Here is an 18533-nt window from a genome sequence, read left to right as displayed (position 1 = left end):
GTCATGAATGCTGTATATCATGGCATCTGCTTCTATAAATTGGCTAATTAGTTGGGTTGAGAACTATGTTCTGAACATCAGTTCCCAATAATCAACAAATAATTACTAATATCTAACAAAAATAGAACGGAGACTTGAAAAAAACACATAAACTTGGTTTATTGCATTACCAATACCCCTGAAAATCACTTGTCGTCAGGTGATCACAAACCTTTTATGAATGGTCATGAATCACACTTGATTACTCCACTATAATCAACCACCAACCCGATTCATAGATCCCAAACATGATTACCGATCCGACACAAAAACAATGGCTCTGATCCTTTAGATCTATTGCTCTTCATCAAAATAAAGCATAACTATTGCCTAAAAATAAAATGCATATCAATAATGAATAAAACTACATAAAGCTGAATCAGTCATGTCACTGCTTTGACAGGGCTATTAAGGATGCACATTATTTATATTTTATATATTAATGGCAGGTACAAAATCCATTAATACAGACCACGATCTTCTCAAGTGAGCTTATTAAGATAATGAAAATATGATAGACATTGCAGAGTAACTCCAATATTGTATTAGTTGATCAACAAGTCTACCCAATTAAACTGAAGCCAAATGACAGCTTGTCCCAGCTGCTAGAACAGATAAAATGTCAAATATCTCCCATACAACCAACAAGCCACCAAGAAATGGTCAAATGTGCAGGCACCTGCAGCTACCACAACAAAGATACTGCAGGTGGAGTGATGTCAGTTCTTATTGGCTGCCAGAAAGTTTTCCACCGAAACCTCCACACAATGGCAACTTCTTACTTTTGGCAAGACTTCAACATCACATCCTCAGTAACAGGCACAAGTTGCCCAAGCACAAGAGAAAGAATCCCGTTGTGTTATGCTGCTGCGGACATGTGTAAACTCAAGCTGTTATGACAGCTAAGAAGCTTCTTCAGGAAGTTTTCATCGGTATCCACATGATTAGCAGTCATGAAGTCACTCCTGAAGGTGTGTCCAGATGAGAGTGTTGCATGTTTGAGGCTACCCAAGCTGAACCTTGTGGTCATTCTGAAGCCAAGAAGCCTTGTGCCAGGATGTACAGTGCAAAATATAAAATAAATAAATACAATGATAAAAGATATGAAGTATCACTTCTCCCATAGCACAAACAAGCCAGTCCTAAGCACGACAGTTCAATGGTCCATCTGTCAATGTGTATGATTGATTTTCTTGTACTATGCTCAGCAGTCTTTAAGAGATTCCTCAATAAACACTGATATTTACAAACTGATTCTTGAATGTATGTATATGATGAAAACCTAATAGACTATTACTGAGGCTATGCTGGTTACCAACAGTTTTCAAAGTTCAAAGGAAATACATTGATCAAAGATCAGAATTTTAAAGTTAGTATAAACAGGTATGATTTGCAAAAACATTTTGAATGGCATAACAAAAACTGATGAATATTTTTATTGCACCCCTATCCACCTAGATAATTGGTTGACTACCTTACATATGTATCCCTCTTTTTCTCTGTCTCTCTCTGTTTGCCTCTCTCTCTCTCTCTCTCTCTCTCTCTATATATATATATATATATATATACCTCTGTGTGTGATCTTTTTACATTTTTTTCTCTAACATTCAGACATTTATTACTTGCGTGTATTATGTCTTGTTTTTTAATGATTTGTCATTAAATTATTGATTTATAATGTACATGTGAAAATAAATTGTAGCTAGTTTTGTTTTCTTTTGCAGATAAAGGAGTCTAAAACAAATGCATGATCACCGTAATCAGAATTCCAGATCAACTATTATGGTGCAATTCTCAAACCAATGTGTTGATGTGCCAGGATGGTTCACAGTAGCTCATTTGGTAGAGTTTTGTGTTTATCATTGATGGGTCATGAATTTAGTACTTGCCTAGGCCAGCCTGGGTCATCCGCCTAATAGTGTGTTCTTGGGAAAGGCACATAGTTGCCATTTTCTAGAGTAATTTCTTTAAGATGGCAGAATTAGAAGAGGATGAACAAAATAAAACAGTTAAATTAAGTAACATTGTAATTTATAAAATTCAGCAAGGCAATGTGAAAGAACTGAATAGAAAATTATCAGTAGATCCTTTCATTAATGTTGGGTTGAATTATCATGAATTCGAAACAGAATTTGGGCTGACATTACATGCGGTTGACAGCAAGTCAAAAGACAAACTTGTGAATCTTTTAAAAAAACACATCTCTGGTAATAAGACAAATGAATCATACACAAGAGATAATTATATTCTAATAGTAACTGTTAAGAACAATCAAGATGCTTTTGCCATCTGTTCAGGCAAGGCATATCTTCATATACTTCCATTTGCTGACATGGATTTTCCTTTTAACGTTGCTAAAGCAGTTCTGGACCCCAATAATATAACGCAAATAAAGTGTAGATATCTCAATGGCACAACAATTAGAGATGACAGATACTATCATAAAAGCACTCCAGGTTTAAATCGGGTCTTGTACTTACACAATATATTTTTCATAGTTGAAGAATTCCAGAGCACTATTGCACCTGTTAATGAAACAAATTATCGGAAACTTAAGGAATTAGCTTTGAAAAGCAAAGTGAAGGTGAAGGTGAAGAAGTCTAATTTAACATTCCATACATCCCTCAATCTGCAAGAAATCTTAGATCTGATGCATGATCTGTCAAATTTAAAACATAAAGACACTGCAGGCTTTGAGTTTTTAGACGTTGCCAGACAGATAAAAGAAAAGGAACTCATTAAAAGTTTAGACACCGAGTTAGAAAATGTGTTAAAAGAAAATAATGAACTAAATGAAAATGGATTTTCTTTGTGTCCGAATGATATTGAGAAATGGGCTAAATGTGAACAAGTTAAGTTAAGAGAAAAAAATACTAAGATGATCCAAAAGTCATGGATATGTCAGCCGCATATTTCAGATGTCATTGTTGCATTGGATAACCAAGATCCTGCCTGTTTTGAGCTAAACTTTAAGGCAAATGGAAAATGGGTGAAATATGAAACTCTGATAAATTATGTACACGGTAGTATTATCTGCCAAAACAAGCGTTACTTTCATGCTGGAAAGAACTGGTACAGTGTTGATGAAAATCACATTGAAGAAATAGAAAAAAGTTTTAATAAACTAATGCAAGAGAAGCTGATGACTAAAAAAAATGAAATGTGTCTGCCACTACCCTGGCACAGCAGATGTGGCAACCAACATGAAGGTACCATTGATGCAGAACACTGCATCACATTCTGCGAAAGTGTATTAAAGAAAACTGTTGGTGAGGAGATTATATCAGCAATAAAGAGTAAAATTCCAGGTAAATGTAAATCACCACCTGATGATTTAATTGCTATAATAGGACAATCAGAATATGAACTCTACAAGCAAAGTTTGGAACAAGTGGATGAGGGCCAATATAATCAAGCTTATATTTCCTTAGACAGAATTTGGCGAAAAAATACAATCAAAGGACCTGTTCCTACTTTTCTGGTAGGAGACAAGATACTGGTTCAAAACGTTGAACTGTTTGACATTTTACGAAATTCAGACAACACTGTCTACCTCTATCATGTAAAGGAAGGATTTGGACAAAAAACAAGAGATGCTGCTTCACAGATTGGAATATCTGCTAGTCTGCTGTACAAATCAGCTTCTCATATAACAAACCCAGATGTACTGGGTGAGTGGTATGACCGTGTCATAAAATACAAAGAAAATGAACAGAAAGATCATCTGGTTGAGACGACTGAAAATAAAGAAAAGTTTATCAAATTGTTTCAGTCAAAAAAGATTGTATACGTATATGCATTTCTAGATAACGTAAAGGCAGATCGATTTCAAAATGTGAAAAGCTCTGGAAGTCAATTTGAAGCAGCTTGTGTCACAAATTCTTACATTGCAATGGCCGAGCTTTTATGGCTGGAAGAGGAATTTAAGAATTATCCAGGCTTTAAGTTGCAATTCTGCCAAATAAGGAAACCTTGGAGGTAACGAACTTAAATTCATTTTCCATTTTGTATCTCAATATCAATTTATAGTAGTGTAAATAAGTCTACTATCCAGATGCAAGAGCTTTTAAAGGTAAGGATAGTCCATTTTCTCCCATGTTTTGTACATCGACTTCTGTGGGAGCAGATACTTACAACAATTAGTCAAAAGTCCCTGTCATATTTTCAGTCTTTCCGGCATCCCTATTTTCTACCCAACAATCCCTACTTTTCTTCTTTTGTCTTGACATGATGAATGCTGTTTTGTGAACCACACAATGAAAGCCTACTGTTTTGTCTCGGTATTTTTCCTCAGTATTGTTTAGCAAAATTAAAGATCTGCTCCTCAGATCCACTGAGATCCCTGTCTTACAGTCCCCTCTAACTACCAGTTCAGTCGATGTGATGATTACATTTTGCGAGGAAGGTGAGCTGAAGTCTGAGGGGACTTGAAGAGGATCTCTTTATAAGGGATATTTAGCTCACTCTTTTGCTAGATCTAATGAAGATTGAAAATAAGTGGGATGCTGTGTACCAATATTTTTTGAATTGTTAAATTGTTAAAGCTACATTAAAAATCCAAGACACTTTTTGAGATTTACCAGCAAGAGTAAGTGGAGGTATATCACAAAATGTTCTGATGAAGAATGAAAGGTACAAAAGAATCTGAGAGACTTGTGAAAATACGGAAACTTGTATTTGCCTGTATTTCTGAATCACTGTGGGGTTGCTGATTCTGACCTTGTTTCAAAAGCAAGAACTTTTGATTCCTGTGTTCTGTGAGGAGGCATGCAGTTTGTTTTTATTGCAATTGTAACACTACTAATACACTGTACAATATTCAGAGAGACAAGCCAAAAGTTAGACAAATCCTTCTCTTCATCAAAGAGATATACCAATCTAACTTTCATGCTGAGGTACTTATATCTATTTGCTACACAATGCGTCCATCTAAAGTTACAAAATAGTTGTGCATTTCATCTGTATCATATTCCCAAGAAATGAAAATAACAGACATTTTACTATTGTGGGCCCTATGTCCTTATAAGACTGCCTAGAAAAACAATATCATGTTGATGTTATAAATTTATAAAAGCATATCATTTTATTTTCATTTTTGATATACTAAAGTGATAGTGGTATTCTCATATAAAATGCTGATATTGACTATTAAAATAAATATTTTAGATATGATCTCTGTGGTGTGGAGCTGTATGTTTAAGGGATTAGAGGTGGCATGGACTAACAATTGTACTAGCAGCTGCCTTGCTATGTGCTCAGCATTAATAGGTTAGTGTTAGGACTGGTCACCTAGTGTCAGGATAATGTGACTGGGTAGGACATGATGCTACATGTCTGCAGCATGATGCCCCAGTGCTAGACATCACTATAAACTGCCACACTGCAGACATCATAATGATATGACTGAAACATTGTTAAAAGCTACGTTAAAAATCCAAAACTCAAATACACACACTCGCAAACACACAAAACATGAAGTTATATTTTTCAGCCATTTATATGTTGTTGTTGTTGTAGGGTTTAACATCATTTATTCGCACATGATAGGCTATACATGGCGGCCAGTATTAATGGTGGAGGAAGAACCCGGGAAAACCCCGGAAAGAACCACTGACTAACGAGAAGCTACTAGCAAGTTTTCTCACATACCCACTTTGGCTGAATCCGAGATTCTAACCCACGCAGGCAGAGGTGAGATGGCAGGGATCCGTACCGGAGAGCACTTTAGACCACTCGGCCACTCGGGGCCCCCCATTTATATGTAATTATCATACCTCATTTCTTTTTAAAATATGTATATCTTTCTCCTACCTTTACCGTACTTGTTTAAAAATATTAGCCATCTTTATCCATACGTTTTCATAAAGGGATGCTGGAAAGGATGTATTAGTCTTCCATTATTTTGCAAAGTATTACCATTTTTAATGCAATCTTGGTTTCATTAAGAAAATGAGAATGCTTAAAAATTATAAAGTGCTGAAAGATTTTGGCACATGGTGTTCAATTTTAATTTCATCACAGTTATATATTGCCTTTCAGTATGAGCTTGTTTATGTTTTTCATAGCAGAATTTCTCTCATCCATATAAAATTTCTCACCTTCCATGAATAGAACATTATAGATAGACAAAAACAAATAAAACAGACCCAACATGACTTGGCCATCATGGCCCATATGCAGCAGCTGACATCTTTTTCTGTGGATGCCATGTTGATAAGTTTTCTTTCTTCAAGTTGCACTTGTCAAAACTGACATTTTTTTTCAAAGATCCATGGCATAAAGTCTCTTGTGAGATCAGAGGCATTATTGTGCCATTTTTCAGCAGTGATCATCTGTTTTACCCTTCCCCTTTAGTCATAAGGTAGGTAATAGCATTTCCACTTGCCATCCACAATCATTGCCAACATATCATCGAATTGATTCTTTTGGATGTTTTCAGATTATTAGGGTATATATTGTCTTCCCTGTCATTCCAGAATTTGTTGTGGCCTATATATTTTTTATATCTGTTTTCAAATGGTATAGTGACTAATGTTGTGCAATGAATCAATAAGACCTTGTGAGGTGGTCCCACACCATTCATTATTATCAGTAGTATTTTTATGGGATCTTACCACTCATTATTATTAATATTGTGGAGGTTTTACACCATTCATTCTATTCAGCAAATGTTTCCTGGTGGTCTCACACCATTCAGTTATAATCATCAGCATTTTTGTGTATTGCTTTCTGTTTGAAACGTTTTTCTTTGCAAGGATATAAATATTGTAGATATAGGCATAGAAAGGTCCCATGAGACATACAGCACACCTGCCTTTCTTTTATTGTTTATATTCAAAGAAGGTTTGGGACCCTGCTGAGCAGCAGAGAGGGCGATCAGACCACTTTAGGGAATGGTCACCCTTGTTTTTTAGACAAAAAAAAATAGTGACCCTTCATAGAGGTCAATACCACGTCTACGATTATTGTTTGTCCCAAACAGAATTGTAGACGATCTCTCTCTGCTGCTATGTTATTCTGAATAATCCTGGGAATCTTCATCTGAATCCTGGGAATCTTCATCTGAATCCTGGGAATCTTTTGTTCTATGTTTTAAGTAATATTCAAGTTCTGATGGTGGTTTTTCTATTTTTGGATTTATGTTCTTTCTTTTTTTGTAATATATCATTAAACTACTGTATCGATCTCCACCGCAATGTTTGCAAATCTGATATAATCCTCTAACGCCGTTGTTACAACCAACACAACTTCGTGGACCAGCATGAAGGTTTTTCTTTATAAGATAATTACGTTTTTTGCAATATTCTCCACGGCATTTTTTATCACATTTGTTAGTGGTTCCTTGACGCAGCCACGCACAATTGTTCATTATATTAATGATATCTTTTTAATTCAATTTAATTTTATCATCACCCCTTCTGCTGATATCAATTAAAAGATTGTTATATTAAAAATAATGGTACATACAGAATCTCATACTGCAAGAATAGCACGAGAACGATTAGAAGCAATTAAAAAATTTCTTCCTGTCAGAGACTCATTTAGAAAAAATCTACAAGCGCAGCAAGAAGCACAAGTTGAGTGCAAAGAAGAAACTAAAAAACTGTTTAAACCCGTCACTGCAGCTACTGAAAAAGTTACAACTGTCATCAAAGAAGATCTTCCGGTATCAAAACAAACAGCAGAACAAACTGAAAAAATAGCAAGCAGAACTAAACAGAGAAAGAAGATTTTACAAGATCTTCCAGCTGATATAGCTGCGGCTCAACCTCCACCTGTCGGCGAAGAAATACTTGAAGGTATTGGAAAACTTCGTACTGAAGTCGCCGACGTGAGAAAAGAACATACACCTGAACCCGAACTAGTAGAAAAAACGTAGAATTGATTGCAAAATTCAAAGAAGGGGTTGTTGAAGAAATTAGAAATACTAAAAGAGAACAATTATCCGAAAAAATATTAAATAGTATATTTAATAAATCTAGTATTTTAAAACCCCGTCATGAAAAAGTAAATGATGATAATCTTATTAAATATATATATCGTGTATATTACAACAAAAAACAAACTAAAGGTCAAGAATACAAAAATCTTAATAAAGAAATAAAAGACTTAGAGAGAGACTGAAACAACTAGTACAAGAACACTCTCCCAGTATCAACTTCCTCCACCCCTGCAACAAATAGAACAACAACAATCTTCTTCACCGCTGTCAAAAATTAAAAAACTATTTAGAACAACACCATCTAAGAAATCAGAAGAAGGAGCAACGGGAAGTGGTCTGGGAAATAATTTTGTTTGTCCTGATAATATCATTAATGATATTTGTCGGCGATTATTTCAAGGTGGTATCATGGATATCGGAGTTTACCGAGAACTTATCGATGAACTTGTTGATGACTAGTTGTTAAATAAATGGTAAATTAAAAAAGATGATCATACATAATAATCATCGTAAACCTGTACAGGTCAGAGCGGTAAACTCACGATTACCAATCTACAGAGCTACTTACGGAGATGGACTTGGTGATGTTATTCAGGGATTATTTACAAGGATAGCTCCATAAGCAGTACCTGTTGCAAAAAAATTATCGATGAAAGCTATTGATATTGTTCGTGATAAAGCTCCTGGAGCAATTGTCAATGTTGCTGGTAAGGTGTTCTCGGCGATCAAAGATAGACTAGCACGATTATTGCGATGAAAACGACAACCACCAGTGAAACTGGCAAGTACTAGGTGATGCCCGCAGACGTAAGTAAAATAATAAATCAGGCTGCAAATCAAAAACTAGCGGCGTTAGCAGATCAAGGACCCAGGCTGCAAATAAAAAACTAGCAGAATTATCTGAAGAAGCAGAAAAAATATAACAGCAAATTTAATAGCAGGAAGCGGTCTTTGTCGACGATGATTTAGATCATCATTTGGAAAAATGGTAATTTTAATAAAAATGTTCAAGCGTGAAACAGACACAGCATTTGATATGGAGGCACCTGTCCTTAAGTATGAATCTGTACGTGATTATCAGTTTTATTCCTATGACGCAAGACAACCAAATCAGCGGGGGAGAATCGAATTACAGGTTCATGATACAAGTAGATATTTCTTGCCCGCTGAGGCGTTTATTGAAGTAGAAGGTAGACTTGTAACGAATGTTGTAGCTAATACGCCATATGCTGCTAATTTGCGAGTTGGTTTTGTCAACAACGGAATTATGGCGTTGTTTGATAACAAAAATTGATCTAGCGAGATATTCTGATGATTACACAAGATCAGCCGGTCCAACAGTGATGTTTGCCAAGGATATTACTAACCACGCTGATCATGTTCAGTATACTAAAATATGGACAGCACAGGATAATGCAGTTGATCCACAGCCAGTTGACTTTGAACACGCAGCCAGACCAGGTGCTGCTTTTCATATTATAGGAAGTGTTAATGCGACTTACAACTTAGGGTTTGCAACACGCCGAGCGACGTTGTTGGGAGATAACAGAAATTTTTCATGTGCAATTCCATTATCTCACATCTTTGGATTTTGCAGAAGTGTTAGAAAGGTCATCTTTGGAGCTAAACACACAATTGTGCTCGTAAGAAAAGGTGATGATAATGATGCAGTCTGGCGAGGTGATGGTGTTGCTGATGGTAAAGTGAATATATCAAAGCTTTCATTGTGGATGCCAGTAATGACACCATCTATTACTGAAGAACAAAAATTAATTTCTTTTATGGATCAAGGTGGTAAATCATTGCTATCATGGTTAACAGTAACCACAGATGCTATTCAAAGTTCTGTTAATGGTTTATTCACATGGCATATAGCATCACAACAAGGTGTTTCTGCACCACAACATATTTTCATTGGGCTGCAAGATAATGCCCGGACAAATAATCAAGAACGTTCACATATGATATTTGACAACCTTGGAGTTAATGAAGTTTCCTTACGGATAAATAGACATCAAGAACCAACTGAAGATATCTTGTTAAATTTTGATCAAAATCACGTAGCGCGTGCTTATCATTGTTTAATGTCATTCATGGGATGTGATCAAAATATAAATACTGGTTTGCAAATATCACAACTAGATTTTGCAAATCTATATCCGATTTATTATTTTTCGCTGGAGCATCTTGATTTATCCAAGCAATCTGTCGTTGATATACACTTTCGAGCTCGTGTTACTAACCCTCCTGCTGATATAGCTGGTCCACCTCTTATTTGCGGCACCTACAGAGCAATCGCGGTCATACTCAGCGATAAAGCCATGTTACTTGAAGGTGGTAGTGGTCGAATGAGAGTCGTTGATGCACCAGTGGAAAATCTTTAATTATTAAGAAAAATATTATTTATATAAAAATGTTGTATAGTCATGTTAATGTTACTCTGACTCCCAGTCAGGTCAAAAAGCTTCAATCAAAAACCACCAGCAAATGCGGAACTAAAATATCACTAAAACGAGATCAGATTGGTGGTGGTCCAAACAAATTATCATTGACAAATAATCAGATTAAACATTTCAATAAAGCCCTAGAATCAAAAACCGGAGTTCAATTACATCTTTCTCCGAGCGCCATCAAAGACATGGTTAAAACGGGTGGTATATTTCCACTTCTTGCGGCTATTCCAGTGTTAATAGCTGCTGCTGCTCCAGCTGTAGGAAAAGCAGCCGCGTTAGGTGCTGTTGGAACAGCTGCTGGAATGGCTCTAAAGAAAGCAACAGGAAATGGATACAAAAAAAAGGAAAGCGGTCTAAGATTACCGGGATCTCGCTGGGGAAGAGGTCTGAGGCTCCCAGGATCACTTCATTAGATGTTCCAGCATCAAATTTTGATTTACTTGATGTTGCTAAAAATTTAAAAATAAAAAACTTTAGAGGTGTTTTTATGCGAGATCAATTACCGAAACAACCAAACAAAGTCGAAACAGGTATTATTAATCTCGACTCAAATTCAGGATCTGGTACTTATTGGGTATCATATGCGGTTGATCCACATGGAATTGTTTATTTGGATTCATACGGGTTAGCTACACCCGTTGAATTTATCAAGTATGTTGCACCACATCACGCAAGAACCTCTGGTTCCACAGTTTGGTATTCAACGCTACCCACACAAACAATGACAGATCCACCAGTATGTGGCCGTGAAGTAATTAATGTACTTGACGCTATATCAAAATCATCCAAACCGCCACATAAAGTCGTGCATGATTATACAAGCAACCGCTTCGTTTTAAACAACAGGTCTTATTATAATGGTTGTTATTTACAGAAGATCTTCATCTACCAGTAAGAAAAAAAATCCGACGTTGATCTGTCAAAGTATGCAACTAAAGATGAACTCGCTGATATCATGAGCCTGGCTGGAGTTGACTCAGATGAGGTTGTTATTTTTCAGGATCGATACGGAAAACTAAAAACGAGCAACATCAGATGGAATGATATAGTTCGACGAGTACTCGGTGCAGTTACGGATAATATTCCTGTGTTTACTGACAACAGCAAAATCAGGGATTCAAATATATCGTTCATAACCATCAGAGATGAAATTGCAAAAAGTGTTGATAATCGCTTGAAAAACACCGGCGACACAGTGACGGGTGAACTCAACATGAACGGAAATAAAATAGTAGTTTTAAGAGATCCAACCCCCGGTGAAGATGCTGCATTGAAAAATTATGTTGACATTAGCTATGGTACCGTAGATAATAAATTATCCACGTTACGAGCTGAATATGATGTTCACGTAAACGTGTTTTCAAATCTTCGTAGAAATTTTAGAACTCATCAAAGAATCGTAGAAGAATTCTTCGGTAATCCGCTCACCGTTAACATAAATCTTTCTGATATCAAAACCAACATTGACACGATCAAACAAACACAGCAAAACATTGTAGCGGGGATTCCTGATATCGTTAACAAAACCAGTCTGATTAAAATTCCCGGCGGGGTTACCCCTGCTGATATCACAAACATCGTATACACAGTATCATCTGGATTCGCAACATGGTCGCAGCAAAATAAAACTATCAAATATACCGCAACAGTCACTGGCATGTACGTGTTCAGTGCTACAAAATTTGAAATATTTACAACGTTTCCATGGCGCCATTCAACTGATAAGTTTTGCGGGGTTGTATCTGTTATATTAAATAGCGGAACCGAAGAGGAATTTATTTTGGAAGCAGCTGATAAGACATTAAACGCAACATTTTACTGGTGGTGTTTGGAATTTGTAGCTGGAACACCTCAATTATTTACTGCATAAAAATATATGGATGGTGCACAATACAGGTACAATCAAGCGCGTGAATGGCAGGCAGCATTAAAAGATCGAGTTGAACAATATACAGTAAAAGTAAAAAGATATCGACGACGATTAGTTATCGTTGATGTGATTGTTTATTCAGTATCCGCTGTTGTTGCTGGAACTGGTGTTATATTATCAGTGGTGACAGTGATGGCACCAGCAGCTGTAACTATTTGTATTTGAGCAGCAACAACTATTGCAGGTGTGCTTAATATCATCGCAAAAAAATATGCACCTGCACGAATGAAAAATTATCCAATTGCATGATAAGATTACATACAGCGACAGTCGCATACTCGAAGTTATCCTCGTTGTTATCAGCGAGTCTCAGTGACGGAATTATATCTGATTTCGAGTTTTCAATGATGACTAAAATATACGACGAAGGCATCGGTATTAAAGATACAAGTGCTAATAATGACAGAATTACTCCAGCAGATCGTGACTAATACAACTCCACCAAAGATAACAATGATCTCGGTAAGTTCAACTAATCCTGAATTTAGTATTAACTTTCCTACTGCAATTCCGGTAAAGGAAATAGCACTGGCTCAATTACGAGTATATTACAGCTGGCCAAATATCAGATCAAAATCATTTAATGGTACACCAGCAAATAATTCGCTTGTATTTGCTAACAAGAACAAACCAGATGGTACTCCTGACTGGATAGATGTTGGAATACCCACTGGTAGTTATGAGATTGAAGAGATCAATGAAGAATTTCAACGTAGAATAAAATCAATAACCGGAAAAGAAGCAAAAATATCAATTAATGTTCATGAGCCGACGCTGTCCTCGACGGTTGAGATACATTCTCCTGATTATGCCGTTGATATTTATCAATCATCGATAAGATCCATACTAGGTTGGCCTGAAATATCACCACCGATAACACCGATACCACCTGAACCAACTCTGGATGATTTTATTACACATGAAAGGAAATTTATAACAGTTCCTGAATATTGAGGTAAATATCCGTGGAAACAGCCCGGTATTCCCATTTTTATAACAGCAGATGATGGTGAATCCCTTCCTAAAATAATAGATAATAACGTGTTGCTGGTGGAAAAATTGTAATACTTCCACTCGTCAATGAGGAATTTATTCAGTCATATTCTGATCCTGTTAATTTTGAATTTAAACAATCAGTCAATAAACTACGAAATTTCTTTTCTGATAGCTACAGCGATGATGTGAAACATCAAATCATTGAGACGATAAAACATTTAAATCAGGTTATATCAGATCTTAGGTACGTTAATAAAACTATCATTGTGAATATGGTTAAAAACGGTAATATAATTATTAATAATTATAACGCTAGAGAATGGTTTCTCAATCATTACAAAATAACTGAACAACAATTACCAACATTTGTAATACCAGGCATTAATGCTGGAGAACTAGTAAAATCACTCGATCTTATCAACGAAAATTTTCCAAAATAACTCGATGCGTTGTAAAAACTAGCACCACCTCCAACTGTTCTCAGATATAATAATGATCCACACGGCGGCGGCAGACACGTATCTCCGGGAATCGTTAATATAACCAGCACGATCGTGGTCAATCTGGTTTGTGATGTAGTCGATGGTAGCTATCAAATAGATCTCAGAAAATCAAATCAGGCTCAACAAGGATATATTTTATATACATTTACACCACAAGTTTCCCCTGAAAGTTTAATCGTGCAAGAACCAACTAATCCTGTGTATCTGCGGTGTCATAATAATATGTTAACACGAATAAATTTTAAGCTCACAGACCACCTTAATCGCTTAATTGACATACGTGGAGAAGAGCTTGTGATAAATCTGTATGTAAAATCTTATTAATCAAGTAAATATTATATAAGGTACCAGCACGTGATTGTTTTTATACATGACAAAGAAGCACTTGAAAACGCCATCAGAACAGCGTTTTCACAAAACACAGAGCAATTTAACGTTAATTTAGTTATTGATGAATACGGAAGCGAGGATTTCTTATTAATACAAGAACAGTTAGATGAACTCCGTCGAGAACATATTATCGAGATCATCTGTAACAGAGATCAGATTCTAAATTATACACACTCCTGTATTAAACTCGATCAACTTAAAAAAGTAATATTTCAGAATAAATAAATAAATATAATCACTGATGGGATAAATTACACAAATTAATCAATTTTGTACAATCTGAAATAATTTATTATTATTCTGAAATATTTTGTTTTTTATGAATCAATCTCCTGGGGTGGTTGATACTTAAAATTACACAAATCAATCATTTTTCTCGTTGTAGACATAAAAATATAGATGTGATCTATGTTACTCAACGATATACACAAATACCAAAAGTGATCAGAGACAACTGTAATATTTTAGTTGTGTTTAATGGCGTAGACACACACACACTTAGAAATATTCATCAAACTTGGTGCAGCGGTGACATGGATATAATTAAATTCAGAAATTTCTTTTCACGAGCGCAAGCTACTCCTCATGGATTTATAACAATAAATTTACATGATCCTAGAACAAGATATCGTGTGGGTCTTGATAAAATATTTGGATAAATTAATAAATTTAATTAAACAGATATCATTAATATAATGAACAATTGTACGTGGCTGCGTCAAGGAACCACTAACAAATGTGATAAAAAATACCGTGGAGAATATTGCAAAAAACATAATTATCTTATAAAGAAAAACCCTCATGCTGGTCCACGAAGTTGTGTTGGTTGTAACAACGGCGTTAGAGGATTATATCAGATTTGCAAAAATTGCGGTGGAGATCGATACAGAAGTTTAATGATATATTACAAAAAAAGAAAGAACATAAATCCAAAAGTAGAAAAACCACCATCAGAACTTGAATATTACTTAAAACATAGAACAAAAGATTCCCAGGATTCAGATGAAGATTCCCAGGATTCAGATGAAGATTCCCAGGATTCAGAATAACATAGCAGCAGAGAGGGATCGTCTACAATTCTGTTTGGGACAAACAATAATCGTAGACGTGGTATTGACCTCTATGAAGGGTCACTATTTTTTTTGGTCTAAAAACAAGGGTAACCATTCCCTAAAGTGGTCTGATCGCCCTCTCTGCTGCTTGCTGAGAGTCAGTGCACAAGGGAAGGAACAAAGGCTATTCTTCCTCCTCATTCCTTTGATTCTGGTAGGATATGGGATTCTTCTCTGAGTCCCTCTGTAAGTGAAAGACTCCTAGATTCTAGGAGAGTATGGGATCCTTCTCTGGTTATTTAGGGATCAGAATAAGAAGACCACTTTGTTAGAGAAGAGTACTGCTAGATCCCAGGAATGTATGGGATTCTTCTCTGAGTCCAGTACGGCTTTTAGCAAAACACTTTTATCCCAGGAGGGTATGGGATCTCTTTGGAGAATTATAAGGCTCTAGAATCCCTGATGGTCATTGTGGCTCAAGGATTCATGACGGTTGATCTGGTCCAGTAGTAGTGAGGGTTCTATCCAGGGTACTGCCCAAGGGAGGAAATAGTTGAGTTGAAAATGAATTGCACAACCCTTTCCCCATTAGTGAGAAGCTGCACCCAGTGAAAAAACCTTTCATGAGTGAAAGCGACGAGGAGACAAGTCACCTGAAAAATATAAATCAGTGATCTTGTTCAAAATTCTGAGGAGGGCTCCTCCATCACATTGGAATAGCATAACTGGTCATTGACTAACAGCTGGGCACCAATCAGTGGTCACTAAAGTACCATCTGTATGGGGGACAGATAGGGGTTGATAAACCTCCTGTCACTATGCAACTAGCCAATCCTGTTGGGGGCATGGAGTTGGCTTGTGCATGTCAGACTAGGGTAAGGGATTAGGTCAGTGTACCCCTTTCCCTATGATCCCTCTTAATCACTTCAGATTGTGACCTCATCCATTCCAGGAATGTTGTCCTTTCTCTTTATAAAACCTTTGATGCCAAAACTTTTACCTCATAGCATTTACAGACCTACATTGCCTGCTAAGATGTGGAGTCTTAAGAGAAAGGGTCTTCTCCCACAGATGCTCAAGCATGGTTGAGAAACATTTACATTAGGATTCTCCACTCCAAGTCTCCCCCTTAACAGAGAGACAATGGGTTAGATATTTCAGCCTCTTGGGAGCAAGGGCAGGATGATGGTGTCCTGTCAGTGTTTTGCAGTCTATAGCAGGTTCACTCAGAAACATGTTGAGATGGCACTTCCTCATTTTTAGGGTCCCCCAGCATCTTATGACCCATTAACTCAGTTGGCAGAGGAGGAAGAGGTCTTGTCTCCCAATAAGGTTGTAAACAAAGATTCTTCTTTTACCAGATTTTGCCTCGAGCCCAGAGGACAAGATTATCCTCTCGGGGGCCACCTCACCCTCTGATCCTCTTTTTATCCCCATATTTTGTTATTATTTGGGAGGCTCTCTGGAGGCAACGAAACTTGAGGTTAAATCACTTATCACCATAGCCTTGATTACTGATCTTATCTCAGCAGCCTCCTTAAGTCTTTTGGAGGAGGAATCTTAGATCATTGATTGCTGGCAGCAGTTGTCTAAACCTCAACGGATGCATTGTTTATGTTCATGGCACTGCTAATGGTGCTACTCATGTCCACTGGAATTTTGCACTTAACTCATCAAGGGTCTTACTGGATCACAATAATGACATTTTAGGGCTGCTACATGGGAGGCAGAAACACTCCTTCTTTCAGGTCTCATTCACGCCATATCATTTGAGAATGCGAGGGACCAATAGCACTGGTTCCTCATATTTGTTCCTGGCCTATCGAAACCAGCCAGAATGTTTGTTTATCCTGATCACCCCTTGGGTCTTTGGTGAAGTTCTTTAAACGGATACAGTCCCAGACCAAAGAAACAACCCCAAATATAAATCTCCCTCACCTGACTGTAGGTTGATGAGCTTGTCATAGAGGCTCATGGAGGATATTTGCAGACCCCTCCCTCTGCCTTCCTTAAGGAAGTGGGGATGGCAGCCCTAGACATTTGCTCTATATCCCTCCTTCTTGGATTCCCATGGGTGGTTAGATAGGACACTTTTCAGATTTTTGGTCAGGTATCACAGAAGGTACTTGGACTATTTCTATTCTAATGAAGGGTTATTGACTTCTTTTCTATAAGCACCCTCATCCATTTCCTTGGTCAAAACTGCTTTAAATAAAGGAAGTGGTGCACACCTTCTGTGGAAGAGTGCCAAATGAGGGTAGCAAGTGACCATTCTCTGGCCTTCTACTTAAAGATTTTCCTGGTATCCAAATATGGCAGAAAGTATGGTTTATCATCAATATTGCTTCCTTAAACCAGATTTTTCATGGGAAGCATTCAGGATGGAGACTGCCACTTCAGTCAATAATGGTATAAGGCTTTGTGACTTAGTAGTCAACATTGACCTTTGCATAGTTTCACGTCCCAATTTTTCCTACCCACCAGAAATACCCAGATTGGTAGGTTCTGTCATTTTGAGCCCTTCCATTCAGTCTAGCCTCCACTCCCAGGGATTTTACCAGGGTGATGAGAGTAAGTACTGCCTATCTGAGGGTTCTGGGGATCCCCATTCTCCAGTATTTTGATTACTGGTCATTGAACAAGAGCCTCTTGAAGCCTTCTTGCAAGATCTGTACCACTGCTGGTTCAGAGTGACCAGGCTTTGACTTATTCCAAATTTGAGAAATCGGGGCTAATCAGTTCTCGTGATATCATATTGGTGATGAATTTGCAAACCAATTTAGGTGAGTCTGTGTTCTACTGGACAGGATAGGTAGAATCCTGGCTCTTTTGGTGGCTCTTCTTTAAGCCCAAACCTCATTGGTTTGTCTTTATTTATCCCTCATGTGGATTTTGAACTCTCTGGCATACAGTGTCAGATCTACTTTACCTGTTGGTAAACCTACCCAGATTATAACCTTGGATAGGGGACCTGCTGTCACATCACAGGATATTCTTTTTTCACAGCAGCCCAAAGATTCTAAACTTTCAAACTGTGCTCATCTCATGTCTTCGATATGCCATGACAGGCTTATGAGCAAAATTGCCAGCAGTATTGTGCAAGGTCTAGTAGACAATCTTCTGTGAATGATCTTTCAGAAGCACATTGAGCAGGCTGTGCCTCTTCAAGTGCAGTGATGGATCTTCCTTTCTTTCTGTTGAGAGAGAATGTTTGGTTTCTACTATCAG

General features: G+C 37.1%; 1 protein-coding gene across 1 annotated transcript in view; it reads left to right on the top strand.

The window, feature by feature from the left end:
* The window catches only part of LOC149780983 (uncharacterized), a 40513-nt gene that overhangs the window by 2611 nt on the left and 19369 nt on the right, over positions 1 to 18533 (top strand). Inside the window, exon 2 of the mRNA XM_089938094.1 lies at positions 1764 to 4017. Coding sequence (XP_089794220.1) covers positions 2012 to 4017 — 2006 coding nt within the window. The 5' untranslated portion in view covers positions 1764 to 2011. The remainder of the gene's footprint in view (positions 1 to 1763; positions 4018 to 18533) is intronic.

Source organism: Sinohyriopsis cumingii, chromosome 16, assembly GCF_028554795.1.
Source record: "Sinohyriopsis cumingii isolate HCF-2022 chromosome 16, ASM2855479v2, whole genome shotgun sequence".
In the NCBI taxonomy this organism is placed as follows: Eukaryota; Metazoa; Mollusca; class Bivalvia; order Unionida; family Unionidae; genus Sinohyriopsis; species Sinohyriopsis cumingii.
The sequence above is the reverse complement of the archived record's forward strand: the minus strand, read 5'-3'. Positions and strand labels throughout refer to the sequence as shown.